General features: G+C 40.3%; 1 protein-coding gene across 2 annotated transcripts; it reads right to left on the bottom strand.

The window, feature by feature from the left end:
* Positions 1 to 5,021: 5,021 nt before the first annotated feature.
* Positions 5,022 to 26,542, bottom strand: PIK3R4 (phosphoinositide-3-kinase regulatory subunit 4). Of its 2 annotated transcripts, XM_010398864.4 has the most exons (19): positions 25,663 to 26,542; positions 24,286 to 24,419; positions 23,534 to 24,116; positions 22,038 to 22,172; positions 19,901 to 20,122; positions 18,519 to 18,692; positions 17,214 to 17,359; positions 15,881 to 16,084; positions 14,885 to 15,086; positions 13,117 to 13,316; positions 11,965 to 12,175; positions 11,480 to 11,645; positions 10,866 to 11,030; positions 9,577 to 9,788; positions 9,161 to 9,292; positions 7,839 to 7,939; positions 6,764 to 6,852; positions 6,196 to 6,304; positions 5,022 to 5,251 (listed from the first exon to the last, which is right to left on the bottom strand). In XM_010398864.4, exons 1-19 carry the CDS (start codon positions 26,390 to 26,392, stop codon positions 5,081 to 5,083), a joined length of 4,086 nt encoding a protein of 1,361 aa, XP_010397166.2. In that variant the 5' UTR covers positions 26,393 to 26,542; the 3' UTR covers positions 5,022 to 5,080. The 2 variants fall into 2 exon arrangements, with proteins under 2 accessions (XP_010397166.2, XP_019141375.2); XM_019285830.3 differs by lacking the exons at positions 5,022 to 5,251; positions 6,196 to 6,304; positions 6,764 to 6,852; positions 7,839 to 7,939; positions 9,161 to 9,292 and adding an exon at positions 9,312 to 9,465 and having other exon boundaries at positions 25,663 to 26,483.
* Positions 26,543 to 26,689: the final 147 nt, after the last annotated feature.

Raw genomic sequence — 26,689 nt, 5'->3', positions numbered from 1 at the left:
AAAATCTATGCCTTCTTTTGATGGGATTCTGCTGCTTCAGCCTCCCTTTTGAGTTTTGCCAAGCTCTGCTCCAGGCCTAATCTGAGGATAAAAAGCTTCTATTGACATGAACCCAGAAGAAACGTCACTGCAAATATCATGCCCTTTCACATCCGTTCTCCTCTCCCCTTGTCTTTCCTTTAAATATTTCATCAAAACCAGTCTAACTGTAACTGTCAGCAGCGTGGTATAATTTTAGTTTAAGACCATCTTTCCTGAAGGAGCTACAAATGATTCCCCCGTACTCACTGAATCTCAGCTCTGCCTCCATACACTGCTTCCCTGGCCAGACATTGTCTCTTTTGGGGAGTGTACGTGATTCTGGAAAGCTATTTTGGAAAATAATATTGTGACAGTACTGGGCCTTTACCTCCTTGTTAAAAGCTCAATTTTTGACTCCGTAACATGTTTCCCATTGTTTTGTCTGTGATACCTGCCCACACAATGATTACCTGCCCCAATGAACTGGGCCTCCTTCAGATTTCCTAAGAGTCCATCTGAATATCTTGCTCTGTGTTTGCACAGCAACCAGACAAGCCACCCTCTATTATTCCGTGGCATTACAAACCTGGCTATCACCTGTCAAATGCTATCAGCAGGGAGCCCCATTCCCTGTTTCATTCCCTGCTTCAATCCTGCTTCATTTGGATTGGTTTGTCTTTTTGCTTTCCAGACCTGTCTGAATTTTCTTGTTTTGACTTAACTCTGCTCCTAAGGATGGTGACAACACCAGCTTGTTGCCCTTGCAGTTAAACTGCCCTTTACCCACTTGAAGGCCTTACCTGGCTCACCCTATGCTCTGCCTGCACCACGGGAATTTTCCGGCTCACACATTTACCTATGTGGCAAGACTCCTATACCAAAGATAACCTAACAAGGCTGCCTTCCTTGATGAGCCATGAACTGCTTCTATTTAGTTAAGCATGGTTAGTTTTGCTGTCACAATGTCCTGTATCTTTGTGCAAAATTCCTAAGACAGTTTTGCACTTCAGGCTTTGGGATTGGTTTAGCCAGCTACTTGAAATGTGTTTTGAACTATGGTTGAAGCACCAAGCTCCTGAGCTCTGAGATGCTTTTGATGAAATATTGATGAAATCTGCTGAGTTTTATCTGCCGCTTCTCTAGCTTTGGGAGGGAGAACAGGGACTGAACCAATGTTGCTACTCTGAGAAAGATTAAAGACAGGTCCTGAAATATTGGGTAAATCAGCAATTCCACTTAAGCCAGAAGCCTTCCTTGTTACAGGAAACAGTAAATTAGTAGTTGAAAAATCCTTGTTACTAATAGAGTAGTATTCTATAAGATGTTAGAGTTTTTTAAAATATTATTGAATATAATTTTGTTTTCTTTTTCCCGCTTGGCATCTGTCTACAGTGCAGCAGTGCCCCGCATGCATGGTTGTCTTTTCCTAACCCTGATCTAAAAGGTGCTCCTGAGTTTAAATAATCTGATTTTAAAAGTTTGGGACTGCAGGCAACACCAGAGAAGACCTTACTGTCTTCCTGGACTGTGACCCAGCAACTTTTTTCCATGTGATCAGTCTTGGTGCAGTTTTTTGTGGGTCTGTGGGTCAAAATGGTATTAGACATGAGAGAAAAACACCTACTTCTATTAATCCTTGTGGTCTGTGACACTTTGCTCTTGGTTTAGGTATGCCAACATGTCCTGTGCCTCCCACAGATTGGCACTGTTTTCCCTGGACTTTCACTCAGAAGCTACACCTCAAATATTTAAAATAATGAAAGAAATTATAATTCTAGTAGGCAATGTCACCGAACTCAGATACAACAACCTCCCTGCAGGAACCAGTCATTGTTGTCTCCTACACCTTGGCTGTCTACAGCCTGGTCTGCTTCTCAGAGTCCTGCAGCAGCAATAAACACCTCAAAGGTCATAAAAACCCCGAACTACCAGAGATCCTCAAGTGGACATAATATTGGCAATGCAGTGAGGACACTGACAGAAACTTTTTCAAGTGAATGATGCAGGGTCCTAACAGAAGAAAGAGCTGTGCATTTCAGCCAGATCCCAACACAAATATAATATTAAATACTGCAATCCTGAAGTACTGCAAATTGGACATTTGTAAGTGTATTTTTGCAAGTCATGCCTTTAATCGTCCTGCCTTTTCTTACAGGGTTGTATAAACTCCTGTGTCCTCTGACTCCCTCATAATTTGGATTACTCCCTTGAATTGCTGGCTGTGCTGAGTCCTGAAGGGATTCATGGCTCGTCACCAGGTGAGTGTATTTCTGACTTTTACTACATTTGTTTCTCTTTCAACCTTGAGCTATGCACCCATGGAGTAATTCCACCTTGCTACTGCTTTCTATTCCATTTGGTATCCATGTATCTATGGTATCAGTGTAAGCTCCTGTGAAAGGCTGTCTAATATCAGGTGAGAATGCTGTATTTTAAATTAAAATTTATAAACTTTGGGGAATATATTCCTCCTAGATGTGACTGGGTAAACATGGAATTCACCTTAAGATTAAATGGGTGCATATTGTGGGGTTTGGATCAGAATTTGTTAGGTAAAAAATTGTATACAATAATCCCCCAAATATATGATTCACAAAGATCACCAAATAAGGTTGAAACTGAGCAGAAGACATAGTATTTTTCTACGAAGACATGCAGAAACTGTTTTCTCTAGAACAACTGAACTGTTCCAAGCTGCTACCAGCTCTGGCAGCTCTAGGACATAGTTTCTAGCTGCACCAGACGAGGTTGAGGCTGGACATAGCCGGGAATTTCTTCACAGAAAGAGTGATTAGACATTGGAATGGGCTGCCCAGAGAAGTGGTAGAGTCACTTCCCTGGAGGTGTTCAAGAAAAGATTGGACATGGCACTCAGTGCCATGGTCTTGTTGACAAAGTGGTGACTGGTCAAAGGTTGGACTTGATGATCTGAGATATTTTCCAACCTAATTGATTCTGTGGTTCTAGCAGCTCACTTACATAAATTCAATTACATCAGGCATTCAAATCAACAATGTCTACGCTCACCTAAAATATATTAAAAACCCCCTTCATATTTGATCTAGATATTATTAACATACTGCCATCTCTTAAGCAAAATGCTTCTGAACTGTCTATAAACACCAAGAGTAAAAAGAATCAAAAGTCAACAAAGGTGTATTATAACACCAGATAGAGGAGCTACTGAAACTGCTGTGCTGCTTGAAAATACTGACATTTCTTAAGGCTGGGGCAAATCTCATTTCCCTACAAGTGGTCCCACTGAAGCCCAACGAGATTTCTTGTAAAAATTGACATCCTTATTTTTTTCCTCCACAACATTATGTGCAAAAGCCTCACTCAGACATAGTTTACTGGTTATGATGGTTCATTGCTTTTCCTGGTTTATGACCTTTTAAATGATCACTAGAAATCATTTTAACATTGTGGAGATAAGGTTATATTGCAAATTCTTTTTAATACTCTACCCACCATTCAAGAGTCCTGTGTTTCATACTACTTAAAATGTCTTGTAAGCTTCATATGGTGTCAGTGGATAAAACCTGATCTGCTTCTTTCATCAAACTATTTTGTCAATGGACAAAACCATTAACCAAGCAATGCAGCCAAAGAGGTGGTTCCCTTCACCATGTGCATAAGGACCTGTTCAGAGCTGCACACCCAATGGATACAGCAGCAGAACAAGCTTGACTTACTCTTCCTTGCTACTCTGCGATACAAGTGGACTGAGAAAACCTTCCTTATTCCCGAATTCATACAACATAAAGGGACAGCACCAACTCCTCTATACAAAGCAAAGAAAAAGCTTTTTCCAGCATAACAGTGAGCAGAAATTACAAGGTCTGCAAAGAAATGTCACACTGTTCTTGAGCTCACTTCCTCTTCTGAACTTGTTACACTTCGGGCAATGTCTACCTACTACACTAAATTATCCAAGTAATGCACTCTCTAATGAAAAGCAGGCAGAGTCTTTTTCCACTGAATTCTGAGACTTTTTAAACAAGTCATTCTTTCATGTGTTGTCTCTTCAAAGAACCCAGTTCACAAGTTAAGAGCATTCCCTGCTTCCATCAGAAACTCTGTAGAGAAGTAGGCTTCCATTTTTCTCCAGCTACACTCAAACACCTATCAAATTAGTGCTGTTTGTTGTCAGTGGCCTTCTGAGTCCATCCATGCAGACGGGGTCAATCACCTGTTTTAGCGGGAAAAGTAGAGTCTGGAAATGCAGGTGGGGAATGTTAGTTAAGTTTGAAAAGGATTTGGGTATCTGAAAAACTGGATCAGAGAGAGTGGTGGGAAAGTGGTGAGAACATTTACTGCCCCTGTCGGACATTCAGGACTTCCTCTCACATGAACATTCCATGACAAAAAGTACTTCCTGCTGAAAGCCATATTTTGTCTATATTTGATATCCATACTGAATGACAGAGAACATCGTCCGGGTGGTGAGGTTAGCCTTAGACTCAAGTTTAATGCAAGCTGGATGCAAAGCACAGTTGAGGATTGACGCAAGGCTAAGCTGATCTCAAATGACAAGGAACAGCCCAATGGCTCTGGCAGCTGAGACTGCGGAATCACTGCAGAGGAACCATGGATGTAAAGAAACCCAAGCACCAAACAGGGAAGCTCAAGTGGACTTTATTATAGTTATTAGAATGTACAGGGACATTAGTGCACTGGTTCTTATTTAATTTCTCAGATTCAACATAGGAGCAGCTAGACACCAGCTCTTTGCTTGGTGCACATTTAGAATGTGTCATTTGGGATGTCCTTAAATAATTTCCTGAAAGATTCTTGAAGAACAATGCAGTCAAAACCAGGCTAAGTGATTTCTTCATAGATTCCTTGGTATCTCAAGGAAATGCAATGGATATGAAAAAGCTTTAATATAAGAAGTGATTAGGAAGTGCCAACAGGGTGGTAGGATACAGGTAACTGATTTTATCATCACTTCTATAAAGTCCATTCCATTCCATTAACTGGAAACAGTCCTTGAAAACTTCATTGTAACACTATTTCTTTATTACAAATATTTACATACCATATATTAATACAACTTTTATTTCCACACTTTAACAATCCCATCCCTTGACGCAGTTACTATAAACCCTTGTGTGGTCTGGAAAGTCGCGATATCTGTGATAATATCATGATGTCCAACTGGGAGAGACTCTGGACCCTTCCGAGGGGTCTCATCAGTGGGCCCCAGCTTTTGTTTGTTCTGAATTTCCTGTATAAAAACAAAGTGAGAAATACTATTTACAGAAGAGTGAGCATTTGCAAGAGTAACTGTCGCCCATATTAGGTTATCAGTGTAAGAAGACCACAAAACCTCTTCAAACAAAAAACCAATCAAATGAAAATGCCCAACCATACAACCTCACACCCTTTGACAGTTCTATCAGGATTACTCCTTGGTTCATTTCTTTTCATCAAACACAACCTAAGTCTTAATCTGAACTGACATTATAGCTCTTCGATTAGGTAAACAATGGGGTTTTTTCTCATATTTATTTCAATGACACTAAGATTTGATATTCCAATAGGGGGAAAAAGTTATACAAACAGATACATCTTGGTTCCCCAAAGTTTTTATAAAAACTGGTTCAATAGCATGAATGTAATTCAGAAGTTTGAGAAGAAGCACTAAAAAACCAGTACACTGGGTAGACCCCTACTGACTTTTTTTAGTCACCTTTGAAGTATTTGTCAAACTGAAACAATACATTGTGCTATTTAACAACTAGCAACACTGCCAGTTCCAAAAGTCTCTCTGAAAGATGTAACAAAAACTGCAGCATTTAGCCACTGTATTTTCCTGGTGCCAGTACATCTCACATTGCCTTGCTAAGATTCTACACTCAAAAGACATTTCAAACACTGATCAAAACCAGAAGTGCTAGAAGACTAAATTTCAATATCCCAAAAGAAACATATGACTCTGGCTTCTGCATGCAAGTAGTGCTTGGTGAGTCCAACTCTGTCAAAAACAGATTATGTTTTTCTTGTAAAGTAACTTCTTCCAAGCTGCCTGAAAATGCAATGCTGACACCATCCACAAAAAGTAAAAGTGAGGGAGTTATAATTAAAGACATCATGCAATTAATATAATCCATAGGGTAGGGTCATCCAAAAGGCAAGCAGAATAGGTGTCTATCAAACAAAGCAAAATACCTGAACCACCTCTGTGCCCTCAATTATCTTCCTGTAGTAGGAAACAGACGGGCAATTAGAACTTCCAGCAACAACATATGATCTCTCAGGGTAGGCTAGATCCCAAAACCTAAACATGAAGAAACAAAATCAAGGTGAGATGTTCTATTTTATCAGCTTAAAATAGCTGCTTAGAAGTGGTCATGCTCTTATGATGAAAGAGTGGGCACAAATGCTATCTGCTTTCTACACTTAGTGGAAGGGAGTGCTGCAGAGAAATCTACACTCATATCAAGCTCACACATGAGCTATATTTCAGTTTTTGTCATGCAGCCCGTTAAGAATTTTACAGAAGGATACACATTGTGTTTCAGAGTCCACATTGTGTTTCACACAAGCACCAAGTTCTGCAGCATTTTTGCTGAGAACAAGTTCCTCAGCTCAGTGATGTTTACTAATGAACACATGTTCAGTATTATTGTTTTGGCTTCTTAGAGATTACTTAAGCAATGCTTGGCAAAATTTAGTACAAAATTTAGCAGGGGTGGAGGGGAGGGTGACAAACAGGGAAGTTGTTTAGTTTCGTTACCTTATTTTCATGTCCGAGCCTGCTGTCAGTAATATGGGATTACCAGAAGCTGGACTACAGTATATTCCATGGATGCTGTGAGGAGAAGGCTAGCAGGGAAAAGGGATATATAAAAATAACTTATCACCAATAGCTGTCATCATGCTTCAGAAAGGGAATGTATTCCTTGCCACATTCATCCACCCAATTACCAAATCTTTCTGGCAAATGCCAAGTCACTTTAATGGGCCACATCTTAATATATCAATGTAAATTGCTCCCTTACACTTTACAGAGCAATGCAACAGTTAACCCTCCGTAATGGTTTTTTTTTGAATCTTGGAAATTACATTCTCAATGATGAGAAATCATTCTTAAAAGAATCAGGCAGGCAAATCCTACTGAAAAGCACCTGGACACTTAAATTTTTAGGCTATGAAGGCATTAAGGTACAGATATAGAACACTTAGATCACAGAGCTCCCTGTGTGAAAAGGGCAGGACTAAAATGAACTCAACCTGCAATCTTTGTAGCATGTACAAATTTAAGTAGATTCCAGATATGCATTTACAACATTTATGGAAGCAGCTGTAGTTATTTTTGTCTATGTATTTGTGAACGATATTACAGATTGCTCCTTCCCCACTTAACTCCTTGAAGAAGAGCCACTTCATGCTTTCAACTAGCAGTTAAGTGTAGTAGTGGCATTATATTACAGAAAGAATGTGTAACAGAGCAGATGCTTACAGAAGTATGCATAGTCCCAGGAACAGCAAGTAAAAATAAGTACAAGATGCCACACCATGAATTTTGGCTTTCTCATAATCTTTACAGGCTTGACAGCTCACTGGTTTTCTAAGAACATGAGTGGGTATAACAAGTGAGGGTTACAAGTACATTCCATAGACAGTGGAAGGTACCAATGAGGATTCAGGTTACACTGATGTTTTACAAAGGGGATTTAATTCTGACAAGTAAAACAAATATAGTGCCAAAATGAATGCCAGGGCAAGTTCTGTACTGATGCACAGCATGGAGTCTAAGGTTGTTCTAACTCTGGCTACACAACAGAAACTGGAAAAGAAAGAGACCAGACCTGCAGTTCTGAAAGAGGTGGTGCACTGCTGGCCCACAGAGTGAAGCGTCGATCACCAGTTTCCATATCCCACATGGAGACTTCATTATTGCCTTGAACAGCTACAGGAAAGATAAAGCCAATGCAAAAAGTACAAAACAGGTTGTGTGGCTCTTGCTATTTGCTCTAGTGACATCACATAGAGGGTATGACATAGAGACACTCTCCGTTTGCTCCCTGCAGCATTTGTGCCAGTCTTGCTTTAGTACTTTGGTTTTACTGCTTGAAAGCAGCTTCACTATAATTAAAAGTGCCTGATTAAAGATCAAAGAGTTTAAAGGGAACCTGATTTAATCCCCAACCCTTTAAAAAAAATTTATAAAACCCTCACTTTCCTCCCTAGATAACTTCTCAGCCTTCTTTGAGAAGGATTGATGGTTTGTTCAGCATAGTCATCAGGGACTTCGGAGAATACTTCTATGCAGGTAAGAAAACAATCCAAAGTGACAGAGTTTAGTAGCTAAAATGAAGTTCCACACTCATGTGGACAGATAAAGAATTCAGTTCAAGGGATTGTTTACAAGCCTGGCAGCAACCTAGCAGGCAAGGACTTTTTAATAATAATCCAAAATTATGAACTTTGTCACTCATTTAGCCTTTAGCTGGAAGGAAAAAAACTAGAAAGCATGGTGAAGCTTGCTTTATTTGCATGTTTTTTCAAGAAATTTGTTTTATCTCCCAGGGTGGTTAATAACTCAAAATAGGAAGTGAAGCCTAAGAATAAAGTAAAATATGAAACTCAAATTACTCTTATTTTACAGCAACTTAATACATTTTGTTTTTGTAGGATTAGTTTAAGCTACTTGTCCATTTCAGAATGTGTTCCTGACACAAAAATATAAAAGTCTATGACAGTGCCACATGCAGTGAGGATGAAGCAGCTGTGAGCACATCAGATGAGGAATCTTGGAGATTTCCAGAAGTTCTAACCCATGACACAGCTGGCTTAGATTGAAGGGGGAACTGGAATGGGAAACCTTCAGTCTTTGCTCTATAGAAGGTGGTGGCAGATTTCCCATCAACTTAATACATGTCATGAGTTTGAGTTTTATCTTTTACAACATTTTGTCCTTAAAAAGGGATGGGGTAGACAGCACACAGGGAGGGCCACTCATGAGAGTTGTGATGCTCAGAAGACAAGAATTGTCTGTCATTCTGACAATGGCTAAACCCTACTGTTTTTCTTTTCAACTCCCCACCAGGGCTTGAAGCAGAAGCTGAAAGAAAAGCTGCTTTAATCACAACCTCTGACAGTTGTGAGGTAAATTTAAGACATCTTTTACCTGCAATTACCCAGGACTGATAGACAGGATGCATGAGCAGGCGTCTGATTCGGGCCTTGGAAGGATGAGAGTGGCTGGAGATAGGTAACTGAAACCTCATGTCCCAGCACGCCATGGTACCATTGCTTGTTCCTGGCGAGAAAAAGCTCTCCTTAGTCAGAGGGATAAATATATGAGTTTTTGTCCTTATCTTTGTGCGCTGTTCCTAGCGAGATGGCCTTCAGCCTCAAGTACTTAGCAGGCAGAGTGCTTCCCAAAAATAGGTGAGAAGGTATTTCTCTCCTCTTGTTTGAGAAAAGCATACGCTAGTAAAATCAGATCAAGAAAAAGCTTGAGCTGTAGTTACTGTAAGAGAAAACCATAAGGAAGAGGGGGTAGGGAAGAGAGAGTGAAACTAACAAGAAATACAGGCTTACCAATACACAGCCAGCATTGGTGTATGTCCACAGCAAATGAAGTTATGAGGCCTAACTTCAAATCGTGTTTCAGTGTCCAAGCATTGCTGCTAGATCGCAAATCCCATCCAACCAGAGATCCATTAACTGTCCCATAAGCCAGTACTGACTGGGCTCCTGAATTGAAGTGATGCATATCTACCACACAGCCATCATCCTTCAGATCTAATGACCTGGGTTAAAAGAATAAACTTAATTTAGACACACGTATGACTCCCTCCAAGTTTAAGACTCCTTCCCATAGCTTATGCTGAGCAGCTTTTTTCTCTTTGTGTCACTTCTCAAGGCATCTGCCAGAAACAACTTTCTGATTTTAGTACAATGGATGCTTATGCTCTCTCAAATCTCTCTGCTGATAGGACCTGCAAGGCTGTCAGCAGCTCTTTGCAAACATAAACACAGCTCTGTGCTCTGGGTCAGGGCAATCCCAAGCACAAATACAGGCTGGGTGGAGAACACACTGAGACCAGCCCTGAGCAAAAAGGTTTGGGGATGTTGGCTGAGGAGGAGCTCAGCATGATCCAGCAATGTGTGCTCACAGCCAAAAAAGTCACCCGCAACAAACGAATCAAAACTGTGGGCAGCAGGTTGTGGGAGGTGATTCTCCCTCTCTGCTCCACACTTGTGAGACCCCACCAGCAGTACTGTGAGTACTTTCTGAGGCCTGGACATATCTCTCACTCAAACTGGAAGATTAAGCTGTAGCATCAGTGCCAAATATTCAAACACTGCTCATAAGGAGGTAAGAAAGAGCTAAACCAAGCCCAAGGACTCCCCTAAATAGTATCTCATTACCCCTATCTCTACCACCTTATCACATTAAGAACCTGAGAGGAAAAACTGCAGGTCTGAGGCCAAATCACATGCTGTACAACTGTAAACATTTATCTAATGACCTGCAAAAGAACCTTCAAAATTACTTTGTAAGTATTAAGGTTATAACAAAGGAACTAACAAATCCCAGTACATAAATAAAACAATTGAGAACTACTCAGAAGGGCTGTTTCAAGTTCATAATGCCTTCAGTGACATAGGAGGTACAAATATCCTAGAGCTAAGAATTGTCAGCTCTGCACAGTTGCCTTTCAACCCTTCTTTATGAAGCAGGATAAGAACATGGATTACAGCCTTCCAGTACAGTCTGGGCTCAGCCAGCATGAAGCCTAGAGCAAATTAAAGGATCTATCTGAGGAATATACTAACAGCTTGAGCTCTGTGTGTGGTAAGATTTAACTGCTTTAAAGGCATACCTGCTTTGTATTGGATGAATTTTAGGAGATTTAGGGAGCTTTGAGGCTTCAATACCAAGAAGCTGGATGGCACCATTATCTGAAGCTATAGCCAAGTAGTGCGAGCCTTGGCAAAAAGTAAGTGTCTTTACATGTCCTCCAATCCGAGAGTATGTCAAAATTGATCTAAACAGGACAGAGAGAAATAGGGGGAGAGAAAAAAAGAGATTATTTTTGATGGTACTTAAAAAAAAATTACTTCTCAAACACCTACTTAAAACCAATGGCTCTTGAGAGAGCTCTGAAAATAACATTTTCTAGCTGTTCCAAAATGAGAAAGCAAAAAAGCCAGTGTTGGCTTTAAACAACAACACCAGAATACATTTATATATGTACAGAAATGAAATCAAAAGGCCTGTAATTATTATTGCTACAGAGCAGTCCCTTTGCATTTTTTCTTTTATTAACTAATTGAAACAGCATCTAGTATTATAGATGCAAGCCAAGAGGAACACCAATATATCTCCTTATTGATATTTCCAGCACATCCACAAGTAATTAATATTTTGCTCCCTGCTCTACTTTATTTTTCACTCTAAAAGTGCAGCCCCAAACGCCATGGGTTTTTAAAGTACCTGGTTGTAGTGGTTTTTCCTTCCATTTTTTGGCTGTTCCAGACCTTCACTGTGCCATCATTTGAGCAAGTGGCAAAAATGGAGTGTTCATCAGAGACTCGAATGCGATTCACCGCAGACTTGTGTTCGTGAAGGTGAGCTACCAACAACCCTTTGGGACGCCATCCTACAGGGAAAACAAAACCACAACCTAATTAGGAACATGCAAGTCCCCCTAGATCCATCCACTAACAGCTATAGCAGGACACAGTCATTACAGCTGCAAAGCACAGACAGCACTAAAAACAGTGTTAAGGCATTTTAAATATTAAAGACAAAAGCCTACTTGCTCAATTCTAAATTAGACAATAGGTCATAGGTGTTCTGCACAGTAAACACATTTCCTAAACTAAGAATTTCTTCTTTTCCTCATCCTTTGCACTCTCTCTCATCTCTCTCTCTCTATATAATTTTTTATCTAATAACCTCAGTGGCCTGTGATCTACCTGGAGGTGGGGGCTTGCTCTCCCACTCAGCATTCTCCATCATCTGTTTGGCAAGTCTCTCTGCATTACACTGCTCTCTCTTCTGCTGGATCAGCTGCTGCAGCTCAGTTTTGCAGGTAGTGATGCGCAGCTGGTGTGCAGATGGGGATGCTGTGCTGCTCAGGGCCTGCAGGGTTGGTTTCCTGGGCTGGACAACTGCTCCATCAGATGCCTGTAAGAAATCAGCCCTTAAAAATATATGCCTTACATTTTACACACAGATAAATCCCCCTTGTAAGATTTCTGGGTCACACACAGTGAATAAAAATGGAAAAATCTTTTTTATTGAATCAATTAGCAATGAATTAGCATTAAAAAAAATCATGCTTGCATGAAGACAATTAAAAATAGTAAAAATTATTACTTATATAGAAGATTAACAGTTCTCTTATTCTACCCTGTTTACCTACTCTGTTCTGTATTTTATCTAAAGAAACTGTAATATGCTGTGCACATCTCTTAACGTGAATATTACAGAGGCAGTTATTGCTCTCAAGACTAAGAGAATTAAAGGTTAGCTCTCAAATTTGTTTATACTGGGCTTTAAAAACCAAAGTGTGAAGTGTTTCCCTCAGAGTTCAGAGCAGTCACACTCATTTAAAGCTAGCAGAAGTTAATCTCCAACTAGAACCCAAACAGAAAACAGTGTTCAGTGTCAACAGACACCCGCAGCCCATTCTTCTCTAGCCAGTACTAAGTATTACAGGTACAGGATGTCTAAATGCAGCTGTAATTTCCAAGTTAAAATCATGATATCTCTTCTTCACAACATGTATCAGGGCATGCAACTTGAGGAAACGTCTTTCCTGCCAGAAAAGTTTACATAATAATTGTCTAATCCACAAAGCCCCATCTCTTTGTGCAAAGCATCTATTTATTAATGAAGCTCTTCTGTTCAAGAGACTAAACTTACTTCAATCCTCTCTCAGCTCCTATTTTAAAAATAAGAACTTGAAAGTCAGCAAATTTGCTGAAGACATCAGGCAATAGCATGGCCAGTGTCAAATAACCTCCAAACAAAACAAGAACACCACATCCCTATAGTCCCACTTGACTTTAAAACAATTGAATCATTGCAGTTTAAAATGAGAACATAGTATTTTTCAGGTATACCTGAGGAGAGGATGACAAAGTGGCACAAATGCCAGCTGAGGACTCTGAACGAAGTGGTTTCCCAGCTTGGATGGCTTCAGGATCTGTAGTTTGCCCATGTCCTTTGGATATTGGCTGGGAGATGTTTGTTGGTTCCAGGGACCCAAACATGCTTTTCCATTCTTCATTTACATTTGAATCTTGCTTTACATGCTTTCTAGCTATAAGTAGTTTGGAGGGAGGGAGGGAGAAGGTGGGAGGGGAAGAAAAAAAAAAACAACCCGCCCAACATTATCATGACAACATTCACTCGGGATTGTCATTACTTTGAGACTACATGGAAGTCTAATGTTTACATGCCGGACTGTTATTTATGTACAGAGAAAACCCTACTGCTATGTTGTGGAGGTCAGCTGACAAGCATTTATGAGGGAAACAAAACAAAGCACCTGCCACATGTGTTCACATCTTCTTAATCCTACAGTTGACTCATGCAATAAATCATTTCACTAGAGGGAAAGCTTACATCTAGAGGACTGCAGGATTAGACTCCACCATATAACAAATTTTTCTTATAGAAGCATGGAGGGTTTGGGTTGGAAGGGACCTGCAAAGGTCATTTAGTCCAACCATGCTGCAATGAGCAGGGATATCAAGAATAAATTTGTGACAGCACAGTATGCAAATCATTGCTAGTGTCAAATACAATCAGTTTTCCATCACAATTGCGACATCACCTGTAGATTTAAGTATGTTACCGCTTTAAATAGGAAATTTATTTATTTTCAGCATTCCTTTAGAGTCACTTAGAACTGTAAAATATAGACAGAAAAATAAAAACATGGGGCAAATTAAATTTGGACAAAGTGAAGAAAAGTTAAAGGCATGAAGACTTTGAGGGTAACAGCTTTGAGTGAAACAAATTAGTTCAAATATAGACTTCATATACACCAAGTTTTAAATCATGTTGACTCCTGATTCAAGGATATGCAAAAAAATGTAAAATCCTATAGTTCTGTACTTTCTTTTAAAATTATATGCAAATCAGCCTAACTCTGGAGATAAGATGGCAATAGCTATCGGCTTTACAGATATTTCTGTATTTTTATATGTAAAAACACAGAACCTACCAGTGATGTAATAGAGGAGGAAACTACAAGCTTAAGAGAGTAAAGAGGAAGCTCAAACTGTCTGGTAAAGAAGAATTTTGAGGATGCAGAGAACTGGAATAGTTAGCAGCAGGTGGTTTTCAAATCTGAACAAGGAAATGAAAGAGGTTTTTTGAGCTGAAAGAGGAGCGAGCAAAAAGGTAAAAATGGGAATGGATGAAACGACGAAGAACCCTAGGGCCAAAAAGCGTGTACTTGGGTGAGCAACAGCTGGCAACTCTGTTGCCAGAGGAAACTTTCAGTTTTTTTCTCAGGCTACCTCAAGAAAACACCCAGGATTTTCACAGTTAAAGAGCTTAGCACTTGCTGAAAGGAAAAAGAGAGAGAATTGTATCCTTCAACATTTACACTGTTGCCATGAGTCACTAGAGTCCTATTTGTCACAACCAGCTGAACAACTGCACATGCAGTCAAAATAATTTAAAGTATTCTCAGGGGAAAAAATAATCCCCACCTTTCAATGATCAGAGAACATTCCACCACCTCACATTTCAAACAGAAGCAGTAATTTTCCTATTGCAAACTTAGTGAGGATGGTGATAGTTATGTAGGCTGATTTACTGAAAACACCCTGAAAGAAAGGCTATACTTCATCTGTATAGATCACAAAATATACTAACCACGTTTGTCATCAGACTCCTGCTTTGTTTTAACAAGATCCACTTGTCTTCCAGTTATTCCCAGAGCTGACAAGTCAATCACCCCTTTCTGACTGCTGTCATGCAGGTGGCTCTGATCCACAATATTGGCTTTAGCTTTATTAGATTTTAACATAAAGTCCTTCAGTGCTAACAGTTTGTCTTCTTCCTCCTCAGTCATCCCCTACAGAATAAAAGAAAAGGTAATATTACTCACTTTTAACAATAACATGCATCAAGGCATGAAGATTTAAGAAGCAATAAAATTAATGACTGGCTCAGAAGTGGTAGGAGAGAGCACATCCTCAGAATTCAAAGCATCGGCCCGTTACTCATACAAAACATAAGGCAAGCTGCTGCAGTGTAAGAGTATTTTTCCTCCTAAGGAATGGGGCTAGGAATAGTGAAAGGGCAGAATAGAATTTAATGCTGGATCACTATCTGGTACAATCTGCTTAGCTGCCACCTAGACCATGCTTACAGCCCACAAGCCATAGGGGAAAAAAACCTACGCAGGCACAGTCCTTTTTCTTCCCAGTTCTCACCTTGGGTGGGTGATTCTTTATGTTTCCCTCTTCACACATAAGCCTCAAGACTTTCCAGCTCCATTTGCTTTTGGCACCACATGTCTAGCACTTCGACAAATACATACTCCTTTATGCAGCACAATGCACAGCAATGCTCTGTAATGCTGCCGCATCACAGATGCATCAGAACTTTGAGACTTACAGACGTTTTTTAAAGACTTGGGTTGTATTTGTATTTCTCTATATCTGGCAGATCTTCTAAAAATCTTTAAGTTCTGAACAACTTGTCCCACAAGCATATACTGAAATCAGTGAAGTTAATGGCTTGGAGGATCAGAACCTCAGACTGGGAGTCCCTCACAGCAGCAGCTGCAAGGTCAGGGTTTGTGGAGGTGTACAGAGCTCAATTGTCTCAAGCCTGACTTTTAAAGTACAAATAAAATGCAATTACTTGTGAAAGAAGCTTCTTCAACAGCTGTGCAATGGCAGGGTCCTCTGGGGGCGGGCACTCAGAGAGAGCTCCACTTCTCTTCTTTTGACGCAAGTGAAGGTGTCGGAAGAGGCTTGTGATATCCTTTGATCTTAAGACATAATCAAATATGGAACGACTGACAGGCTCCTTAAGTACACTTAACAGGACTATTTCTTTGTCTACCTGCAATTCAAAACAACAGAGCAGTCAACATGATGACATCCACATAAATTGTACAAACCATCTAGATTCAACTGGTCTCCTTTCTTGAAAATAAGATCTGTGTTGGTCATATCAGACTTTCTCCATTCTCTTTCCCTCTTTCCTATAAAGTGCTTCTCATAGCTTGCTGTCCACATGAGAAACAACTTCAAAATGAGAGTAAGGACTTCATTACAATCCAACTTAATGTTACCCAGTACTTGCCTGCTAAATATAGTGTTGCATAGCGAAGAAAAGATTTATATACTAAAATGAAGCAGAAAAGATTTATATACTAAAATGAAACATGAAGTGAGTAAGACAGATTTATCAATCAATGCCTAAAACACAGCACAAAGAACATGTAAACAAGGAAAAATGTTATTATAGAACAAGGAAAAATGCTATTACAGTGAAGTTCCCATCTGCAAGGTTTACAACAAAACGTTAAACACAGGATGCATTCCTCAATGTAAGTACTGCAACTATTTCTTATCTATTTAAACACCTGAGAGGTGCAGTCTACAGGTCCTGAAGTTGTATGCCAAGATGCCTATATGATCATATTACCAGCATCAGGCAGGTCATTCCTGGACATGCACTGATATGAAATGGCTTCATTGATTCATGCTGAGCATTGTGCCCTGACCCTTGGCAAAACACTGAAACACAGGAGCAGTGCTGGCGATATCACAAGCACAGCAATCACTACCTAACTGACTGGTCTTGTAGAAGAAAGCACAGAACAAAAACCCACTTGTTTCACAGCCAGCTTTTCATGCCTTTCAGACTCCTATAAACTAGCACAATATTGGTGGAGTTTGACTATAAACAAGACAGAAGAGGCTTGAATCAAAAACATACCTGTTGATTTTGGGCTTTGTAAAATGTTTTGCATTTTGCAACAAATTTGAGACAACAGTCTTTAAAACATGGAAAACAATGGCCATTTTATCAATCTGCCAGCAGAGATCAAAAATCTGTAATTGCCTGTAATCTTAACTGAAGAAAAAGTAATCTAATATTCTTATAGCCAGGACCATGGCCAAGACAAACTTAAGAATCACGGCTAGTCAAGATATATTCCCATTAATACTATTTGAAGTATTACCTGGATTATTGGTTGTGTGATAAAAGGATGGAGGTATGGCATTAGCTTGCAGTAGACATCAGCAATATTCAAATACTGTGCTACCACAGTGATAAATCCAACTGCACCATAACATATCCAAAGATTAGGGTGACACAGGAACGGTGCTGAAAGAAAAATAGGCTGTTAAAATACATCATTCATATAGCAGAGAGATCATCCTGCATATGGCAGCCTGTGATGTAATTTCCTTCTGATAGAATTACTCCCAAACTGAGCCTTCCCTCCTCCAGAGCACCAAGGTGAAAACATTCATACAAAGGAAATTATTTCATGGATTTCACTGTGCTCATGCTGCTCAGTTTCCTTGCTCTGGCCAAAAAGCATATTTTCCCTATTTATTCATTTCAATCCCTAATTGTCAACTACAGATTTGCAATGGAGACAAATCCAAAAACAAATATCAACCACATTCTGACAATTACAGTGAATCCTAATACTGGTGGGGTTTTTTTTCTTTTTAAGTGAATACTTTATTCCTTCCTGCTTTCCCTCTCTTCCTTGAAGAGTCTTATTATATTCTGAAGAGTATAGTATAGTATAGTATAGACTCTGAAGAGTCTACTTATATTCTAAGATTATGAGACTCAGAAGTCCCTCTAACTATGTGGGCTTTAAGAAGTTGTTGTCAAGCCATTGTATCTAGTCATGAGACATAATCACAGATCATCTGCCCCAAACTCTGAGTGCATTTGAAAAACTGTAACACTAAGAAGAAGCAGACTACATCTCAAAAGATCATTTGGTATTTTTTTTCCATAAATAGCTGGTAAATCTTGGGCACATCTAAATTAAATGGATAAGCCTGATAAGGAAGGAGAGACCAACTCTGCAACCAAGAGTGTATTGAGTTAATGGGTTTTTATGGTGTTAAGAGTAAGAAAGGATCATGATTGTCTGAATTCTCTCATCTTCAAATGCTAATCTGTAAGCATTTGCAAGTTATGTGCCTGATGGACTACCAGAAGCAACCAGGATTTTTTCTTTATAGGAGGTTGTCATGTAGAACAAGGAAAGCTCTTAAAGCAGAAAGTTTTTGGACTAATCCGAGAAGATACTTCCGATTTGTTCCACCAAAACAATTATTTTAGATTCCTGAGCACTAACATGGTTCAACTAGCAGCAGTTCCTTACCACAATTTTGTTTAGATTCTAAAACAGCACTGCACATTTGCATTCTGGACAGCTAAACTGACAGTGTAGCTTTATGTAGCACTGAGATTTCTTTACTAAGAAAACAGGGTATTCTCCAGTATTCCAACTTACCAATATCACAAGCAAACTCATAAATATGGGGCTTTTGCAAGAGCCCCAGCTGGCACATACAAGTAAGAGCATTGAGGGCTTTATAAATGACAAATTCTTCAGCATCACTGAGACCTTGCTGAAGCAGAGGTTTGAGTATTGATGAGCTTTGCCAGCCAACATAAGCAGCAACACCTGAAACATAAAAAGAACACATAAGAATCCAAAGCAAATTGATAAACACCAGAAAACACTATGTCTTCCCATCAGAATTGAGAGCAAACATAAAATAACTATCATATCTAATCTAATAGGGTAATAATTAATATACTTTTTCAGGTCTTAAAGCTGGACTTTGCAACCTTTTGCTAAAAGGAAGGGAGGAAGAAGAGAGAAATCCCCTCAGTGCCACTGTTACAGAAGGGCATCTGCTCCCAGCTACAGGCAGCAGTGCCTGCACTTACTTAAACACCAGTTAGAGAGATCAGTTTTAAAGATGTGCAAAAGCTTGAAATAAAATAAAAATATAATCATAGAACTTTATCTTAATTCTTCTGTGGATGTTTTGAACAGATACTAGGAGAGGAGTTAAAAATACAGGTTACATGTCTTCACTTTTAATTGCTTCACATCTCTCTCTATGTCTTTTGCAAGAAGCCAGGACACTCTGACCTGTGCTTTGGCTTCTCCATTGCTCCTTCTAAACAATTTCTGATAAGTTATCAACATCACCTCTTGGCAGTTGGGAAAGTTTTCTTGACCCACAAATCCTGAGCACTGACTGTCAGCAACAGTCATGTGGAATCATTTCCAACACACATGAAGAATTAGATATACTCAACAGCTGATGTGATTACTGGTAAAATATTTTTTTAACTGCTATGAAGTTTTCTGAAGTGACGGGAATCTTTAGATGAGGTTTTAAGGCACTAAAAAAACTTTTCCAGTTATATGTTTAGCATATGCTAATGCATAGTTTTCATCATATGAACAGATTTACTGAAGTTAATGGGACCATGTACACATGTGAAGTGATGCATCTACGATAGAGCTTGCAGAAATCCTAGTATTCACTTGCCATAATTTAGCTTTTCAAGCTAGTGGCTGTAGCAGAGATTCAAAGACAAAAAAAAGGATTTAAATTCCAATTTTTTAATGTTAACCTACCCTAGACTTAAATGCCTCAGCCTCATATGTATTAAATATTTGTATCTACATTGTTTCATCTTCATTCCCTAAAAAAACATTTCCACCCAATAATTCAAAAAAAGTCTTTTCTTATAAATTCTAGAAATCTTTATTAAAAATGACTTTTATATGACTTATTTTTTCATATCCTGGAAACTGTTAATTTATTTATGTTATTTTCTTTCTACTCTATTTAGCTGAAACCAAACACTTACCAACAATGCTGTCAAAGAAAGCTCCTCGAAGATGCCAGTCATTCTTGTCATTTAAGAAAGTGATCATATGAGACAGAAGAACATCATTGGCTTTTTGACGTCCAAAGAACACACACAGTCGTGTTATTCCATTTTCCATCAGTGTTTGTTTCACAATATTCTCTGGGTCACTTAGCAAAGTCACAACTTTCTGCTGAACCATTTCATGCAAGGCTTGCAACTCTGCAAGGGGCAACAGGATGAACATTTTGGCTGATGAGAAACAGCATGTGCATGTGTACCACCTGCTGCTAAAGGAGTTACAGTGACAGGTCATCCTGAAGAACACCAGACTCAGTAAGATGGGCAATGCAACAGAACCTCAACAGTTCCAACAAGGGCTTACCAAAGACTTCAGGCTAAGAATGAGGCAGTGACAAAGACAAACAGTAGAGAAATGTGAGACATTTTTACCCAGATCAATTTATTCTAAACTTGTTGCAACTTCCACTAAGATGATTCTGCTCATTTTATACATACAGGTGATATGCAAATGTGAAGAAGCATCAGAATGAGTCAGCAGCAACGTTACCACAGTAAGCAAAATGCTCTGAGGCAATTTTGGTTTGATATGTTTGACTATGAGTTTCAAAATTTGTGAACTGACAACAGATCAAGAGTATGTTTTTAGTTAGGCAGATAGATTCACTTCATTAAGCATACAGAGCGGAATATAAGAACATTTGAAAAAGTGAGTGCTTCCCGTTTCATTACATTTCTGCAGTTACCCTAACAATACCAATGAAAAATTTGATGGCCTTGCCTGTGGCATCTACTCCATGACACAATTAAAAAAATATTTCTGCTAAATGGAAATAACAGATTGTTAATGCACTGGCTATTATTGAAAACTGTACCAGACAGGATCTCAAACAAGTAACACAAAAATTTCAGCTACTGCTGCACCAGGTTTGAGGGGTGATTATCATTTGCCTGCAGTCAGAAGTCCAGCTAATTTGCTTTCTATCATGAGCCTGTCTATCAGTCACATGAAAAATCTGCCTCCTGGGTTCAAATTTCTCATGCTTGGTTTCTGAAAGGGTGAAAATAACAGAACTACTCAAGTTTCTTTCTTCCTTGTGTTACTTCCTTCATCTCCAAGCTATCTCAAGGGATAGGGGACAGCATTTCCTGGAAATAGAGCCCATACTATGGAGCTTCCTCTCTCACTCCTCAGCAATTCTAAGCACCCCATGGCTTATGTGAAGGAACTTGAAGAGGATCTTTTATATTTCATTTTAGTAGGTTCATTGCTGTTTTATTTTGAAGTATCATCCTGCAACTAGTTAAGAGACAATTGTCTTTTCCCCAAATGGAATATGTGCAGGATGTTTACCAGCTCTGATTAGTCACAGATGGATCTACTTAGCCCAGAAGAGAAACGACAGTTTTTAACCACAAACTCTTCCCAGTTTAGAAGACTTGCCCAGCATTCTTCTGGGAATTTATGCAACACTAAAAGGCACTGGAGATGACACACAGGTCACTTATTACTATATGTCTTTCTGAAGGGAAAGGAAAGGAAAACCCATCCTTAGGATTTTAACTCATTCTCTGTGTTAGTTATAATACAAAGTTACAGTAATGTTACTGCCAAATGGAATCCAGCCATTTAGTTTGGCCAGGCAAAAAGACAAGAATTGTGAGGTGTAGGGACAGAAAATGAAGAATGACTAAAAAATACAGCACTATGACTATGCTAGAATTTGACAGGTTTTCCAAAGCTAACAGTGCTTCCCACACCAACAGAAGCAGTACTTGGAACACAGGAGTGTTTTTGCAGCTGACTTGTTTATGAGACAAGCTGGAAGTGAAGCTGGACATGCAACCAGGCAGTCAGCATCACAGTCAAATACCTTGAGGACCATTGGAGAAGAAGAATATGTTCATTTTTATACTTTTTTGTCTCTCACAACATTAAGAGCAGAGGTGTCTGTCTCTGCATGAAGCTGTAACACACACACTTCGATACTGGTCAAGGCAAAACATTCTTCCCATTTAATAGGAAGGCTAAGATTTGAGAGATGAGACAGATCAGTGCTAGCTGGGAGCTTTGGCCCATGATTTGCTATTATAAGCAGGCAAAAAGTGATATTACCTGTGTCATAGTTATCACTAGGGTGAGATGTTTCATCCATTTCTTCACCATTTGGTTCATTTTCCATATTCAGATTTTTCAGCTGTACTAACTCCAGAAATCTCAGAGCTGTTTCTGCCAACAATGCTATGTTTTCTGCAACGGAAAACACTTTGGTTAAGAATTGTTCTACTTTCCCAATTTACATCAGTCTGATGATCCCCCTGAAGAAAGATTATAGCCATTGACAACACCAGTCATGATGGGCAAACAGGACTGAAACTACACAGCATGCTCTGGTCAACCCACTTCTGTTGACTCCCAGCAAAGCTACCAATACATCAAATTACACAGTTCTTTTGTCATGTAAACAAGTGGAAAAATCCTAATGATATTAGGTGTAACAAAGACTAATTTAACACTTCTAAAACTGGCCCTAAATGCCACTTAATCTCAGTTTAGCGACTAAATAACTTGATAGAATGTAAAGGCCAAATAGCCTGAATTACCTAACATTGCCACATAGTAGAGTGCAGCAAAGTAACAACAAACCACCAGACTTGGATAAGTATCCTAGGGAATAACAACTTGTTACGCTGGAATCCATTTTTAGAACATTTGTCAGGGTATCTATCCAGACGATCTGGCACCGTTCTGCACCATTTGGAAGCTGCTGAAGCAACTCAGGCTGCATTATATGGGTCAGGCCACTGCTGGCACAGGAACAATGACATCAAGGCACAAGTCCCACTTAAGCAGCCGTTCTGAGTGTCATCCAAAACAACAGCAACATGCCAATGGAGCCTGTCCACAGCCCAGACTAAATCCTCTTAAGTCACAAGTCCAACCACTTCCAAAAGTGTACCATAGTAAGAGGGGTTACCTCAGCTAGACTACCTTTAAATACATCTATGTATTTGAAATTTAAATTGATCACGGTGACCACAAGCAATTGGTTCTATTCATTAAGTATACAAAGTATTCAATACTAGTTTTATCAGTTTACTTAGTAAACAAAAACATCACCTGAGGCATTTTCAACTGAAAACCACATTTACAACTAAAAAAATCCCCAAACTAAAACAACACACCTGAAAATGTGCTAGTCACAGAAAGTAAGGGTACATAGTAAATACCAAACATGGGCATGACTACAAAGCTTCTTCCTGAACTGTGCAGAACTCATATATCTGAATAACATCTGAAGAAAACATCTGTTACAGTGTAAGCCAGTTTATTACACAGCAAATAATCTAATTTCAGCCACTGCATTTCAAATTTCATTTTGTGGGAAAACAACTCTGCAGCCCAGCAACACATTGATGCTTTAAGTTAGTTTTGTATTTATTCAGTTCCACCAGGCCATTTTAGGTAAACAATCAGAGCTAATGCAATGTGAGTACAGGTGCCATTAGCTGCAGTCATTTCTGAGACTTCTGGTGAGTTTTACTGACAGAAACAGTTAAGAGAATACAGAAAAGCTCAAGATTTGGAGTTTTGACTGGATGTCCTCTTACCAGCATATGCAAGTCTGACGATGGTGGCTTCATCCTGGGCCAGGTGTGCAATGCCTGGCAGAATGTATTCTGGGTAAATGTTAATATCATTGCGTGGCACCTCTTTGACGAGAGCAAGAACTTTAGTTAGTGTCCTCACAGATTCTGCCCTCACCCTGGGCACAGAGTCGTTGCTGAAATGTAACAGATAAGGAGTAATACGATCCAGAAGAATCTCTACACTTAATCTTGGTGCTAAATGAAGAATCAGCTCCAAAGCAGCCAGTTTTGAATCACAGTATTTGAGAGTCTGTAAACAGGATGTTATCACAGACACTAGAATAACCAGCCCATTCTCTTTTGTCTCTCCCTCGGCCTTCTCTGTGCGATCGTGCCCACAGAGATTGTGAATGATGTTGTCCAGATCTTTACGTATGACCAATATACGCTCATCTGCTGACACAAATGTTTCCTTGGCAAACTGGGCCATGTAAGGCTGAAGGAAAGTGTAAAATATTTCGGGAAATGCATTGTTACGTTGCTGTTTCAAATAATCTTCGGCTGCTAAACGTTTATCTGGCTCTCGATGGATCATCTGAGTGACCTTGAGAAAGGCAGAAGTAGGAGGGAGCAGGAGAGAAAGATTAAAGGTTTAGACATTTGTAATACAAAAACATCAAAACCCAAACCTAACCAATAAGCAATCTGTCACAGAAGCAGGTGAACTACAAACAGAACACGCAGATGGTTCTAATTCTGTAGTCCATCCTTACCAGTTCTCTGATACTGCGGTCTTCAATTTTGTTTAGGACTTGATCGGGGGAAAAGAGGCCATTTCTGTAAGCCAAAAGCTGGGATAAATCAAACAAGGGTACACCTTCTGTAAAAAGCTCTGCTATTACACAACCTGGGAAACAAAAAAAGAAGAAAAAAAGATGTCAGAGGATTATAAACAGATGTTTTAACTTTGTTTTCGATATGCAGACAAGAACAAACCCTAAACAACTCATTGCTTGATTAAAAATAAGGCAAACAAGTTGCCAAATTAATTTGCAGAAAGGAGATAACATCTCAAGCTCCAAAACATGGCTTTTATACTTGATGCCTGAAATACGTCCCAAGTAATATATTTCAAGCATGTCAACAGCAGAGGAGTTTGCAATTAGGAAACATGAGGCAGTGACTTCAGCCACCTGCCAGCTGGAAAATCCATCACTAGAAAAGGAGCCCACATCACTGTCATGTGGAAGAAGAGTGTGGTAAGTCAGCATGGATCGGGCAGTAGGTCAAAATTAAGCAACCCTTTTACAGAAGGTAAAGAAATAACTTCTGCTCCCACAGCTGATGCCAGGAGACAGCATATATTCACTCACACATGACTGCCAAACACAGACCCCTGTGTTGTGTACACAACACAAAGTACCTCTTCAAAGAACCCACTCCTGCAGTTTGCTCCCACTAGTCTGCTTTATTAGTGGAGTGTCTCGAAAGTTTGGCCATAAGAGCAACTTGTAAAATGAAGTACTCATTTCCTTTAGATTCATATTTTCACTCTCTTTAAGGGAGAAAAAAACCCCAAAAAACAAGGGCTAAACTCGTGGTTTTCAAACTGCCCAAGATAAGCCAAGACTCAAGGCAGTCTCCCACAGTCGAACTCTAACAAGTATTTGCAAGTGGGACTATGCTCTCACCTCCTGCCTGTGGGGAAAAGGAAATGAGAATGGGCTTCTAGAGCCAATATTGCCAAACTACCCTGAAAGCTGTCTCAGTCCCCCCAGAACTGGACCACTGACTGGTTCCTCCTCTCAGGCCCCATGAGGCACATGCTTCTGTCATAAAAAGATGATGGTCTGTGCCTTCCAGAACCACCTCTTTCCTAGAGCATAGTTGAACCATAACAGAATAGTTTGTGATTTCCCTCCTCAGACAATAGTGATATACATAAATTATGTAGCCTACTGTGTTGTGTCAGTATTTTTCTGTGAATGAAAAAGGTTTGGGTCTTTGCTTAAAATAAGCAAGTTTTTTAACATGCTGATATCCAAGCCTGCTGTAAAAAAAAAAAAAAAGACCCGAAAAAGGGACCCAAACTCTTCTGCACTGCATTAGTCAGAAACAACACACAGGTCTCTCCTGATAGTTCCAAGTACCTGCAGAAAAGATATCCATTGCACGTTTTAACTCCCCTCTTGTTCGCTGATTGCTATTTGCCAAGTCTACCAAAGGAGTTGAAGGGTCCCGCATATTTTCCAGCTCCGTGGCAAACATGCTGCCATCAACAAAGCGCTCAGGAGCGATGTAACACGTTCTCCTCCGTGATGTGTCAAAGAAATAGTTGAAGTCAGCAGGATTGTCTTCAGGAAGGTAAGTTGGTTTAAAACTGGCAAAGTCAGTTAGAAGAACCCAGTTCCAGCTGGTCACCATGATGTTCTCTGTTTTAATATCCCCGTGGCGGACTCCAGATTTGTGCGCTTGGTCCACTGCAGTGAGGATCTGGAAAGCAATCCACCTTTTCTCAATGTTGTTCAGGAATGGCCTGGTACTAATTCGGTCATAAAGGTTGTCCCGTACGTACTGTCTGAAAAGCATGGCGGCCTTCTCAGACAGGGTGGCTTTCTGGAAGGGGAGGCAGTTCTGTGCCGAGTGTAACCTTATCTTCAGCTCCTCCAGCTCCTGCTTGTAGCTCGTCAGGGGTAAGGTCGGATCCTGAATGGCAAACACCTTCACGACCACCAGCCCCTCCCGGTGCTTGGCTCGGGCCACCTTGAAGAAGCGGGTGCTGCCCAGGCTCTTGTCATACTCGAAGTCGTGGATGTCCGAGAAGTAGCTGTCCACCGATAGTATCTGCGAGGGAGCGATGCCAGCCAGCTGGTTCCCCATGGCGGCACCTCCTCCGGCCGCAGGCACCGCGCCGGGGCTCTCGCGCGTCTGCCTGCGGACAAACGCAGCGCGGATCTCAGGCAGTCCCGGGTCCGCCCCGCTGCCCGGGCCCGCGGGCCGCGCTCCCCGCCCCGAGCGGGCCCGGCCGCCGCCGCTGCCCAGGCCCCAGCGCCGGGCCGGCCCCAGGGGCGCGGGTCCCCCCGCAGCACTCACCGGCCCAGGCGGAGCCGGGACCCCCGGCCCCGGAGGCGGCGAGAGGGAGCGAGGCGGGACTCGGGGCGGGACTCGGGGCGGCGG

Source organism: Corvus cornix, chromosome 2 (genome assembly GCF_000738735.6).
Source record: "Corvus cornix cornix isolate S_Up_H32 chromosome 2, ASM73873v5, whole genome shotgun sequence".
Classification (NCBI taxonomy): Eukaryota; Metazoa; Chordata; class Aves; order Passeriformes; family Corvidae; genus Corvus; species Corvus cornix.
Note: the sequence above shows the minus strand (reverse complement) of the source record. Positions and strands in the feature narration are given on the sequence as shown.

Bases quoted from the DNA above. Each gene is read 5' to 3' on its own strand.
- PIK3R4 (XM_010398864.4), bottom strand. From the start codon at position 26,392: ATGGGGAACCAGCTGGCTGGCATCGCTCCCTCGCAGATACTATCGGTG. The intron at 18,693-19,900 runs GTAAGTGTTTGG...TTTATGTTTCAG, and splicing joins TTTCTTTGACAGCATTGTTG to GTGTTGCTGCTTATGTTGGC. The intron at 6,853-7,838 runs GTCTGGTCTCTT...TTTCCCTGCTAG, and splicing joins CACCTCTTTCAGAACTGCAG to CCTTCTCCTCACAGCATCCA.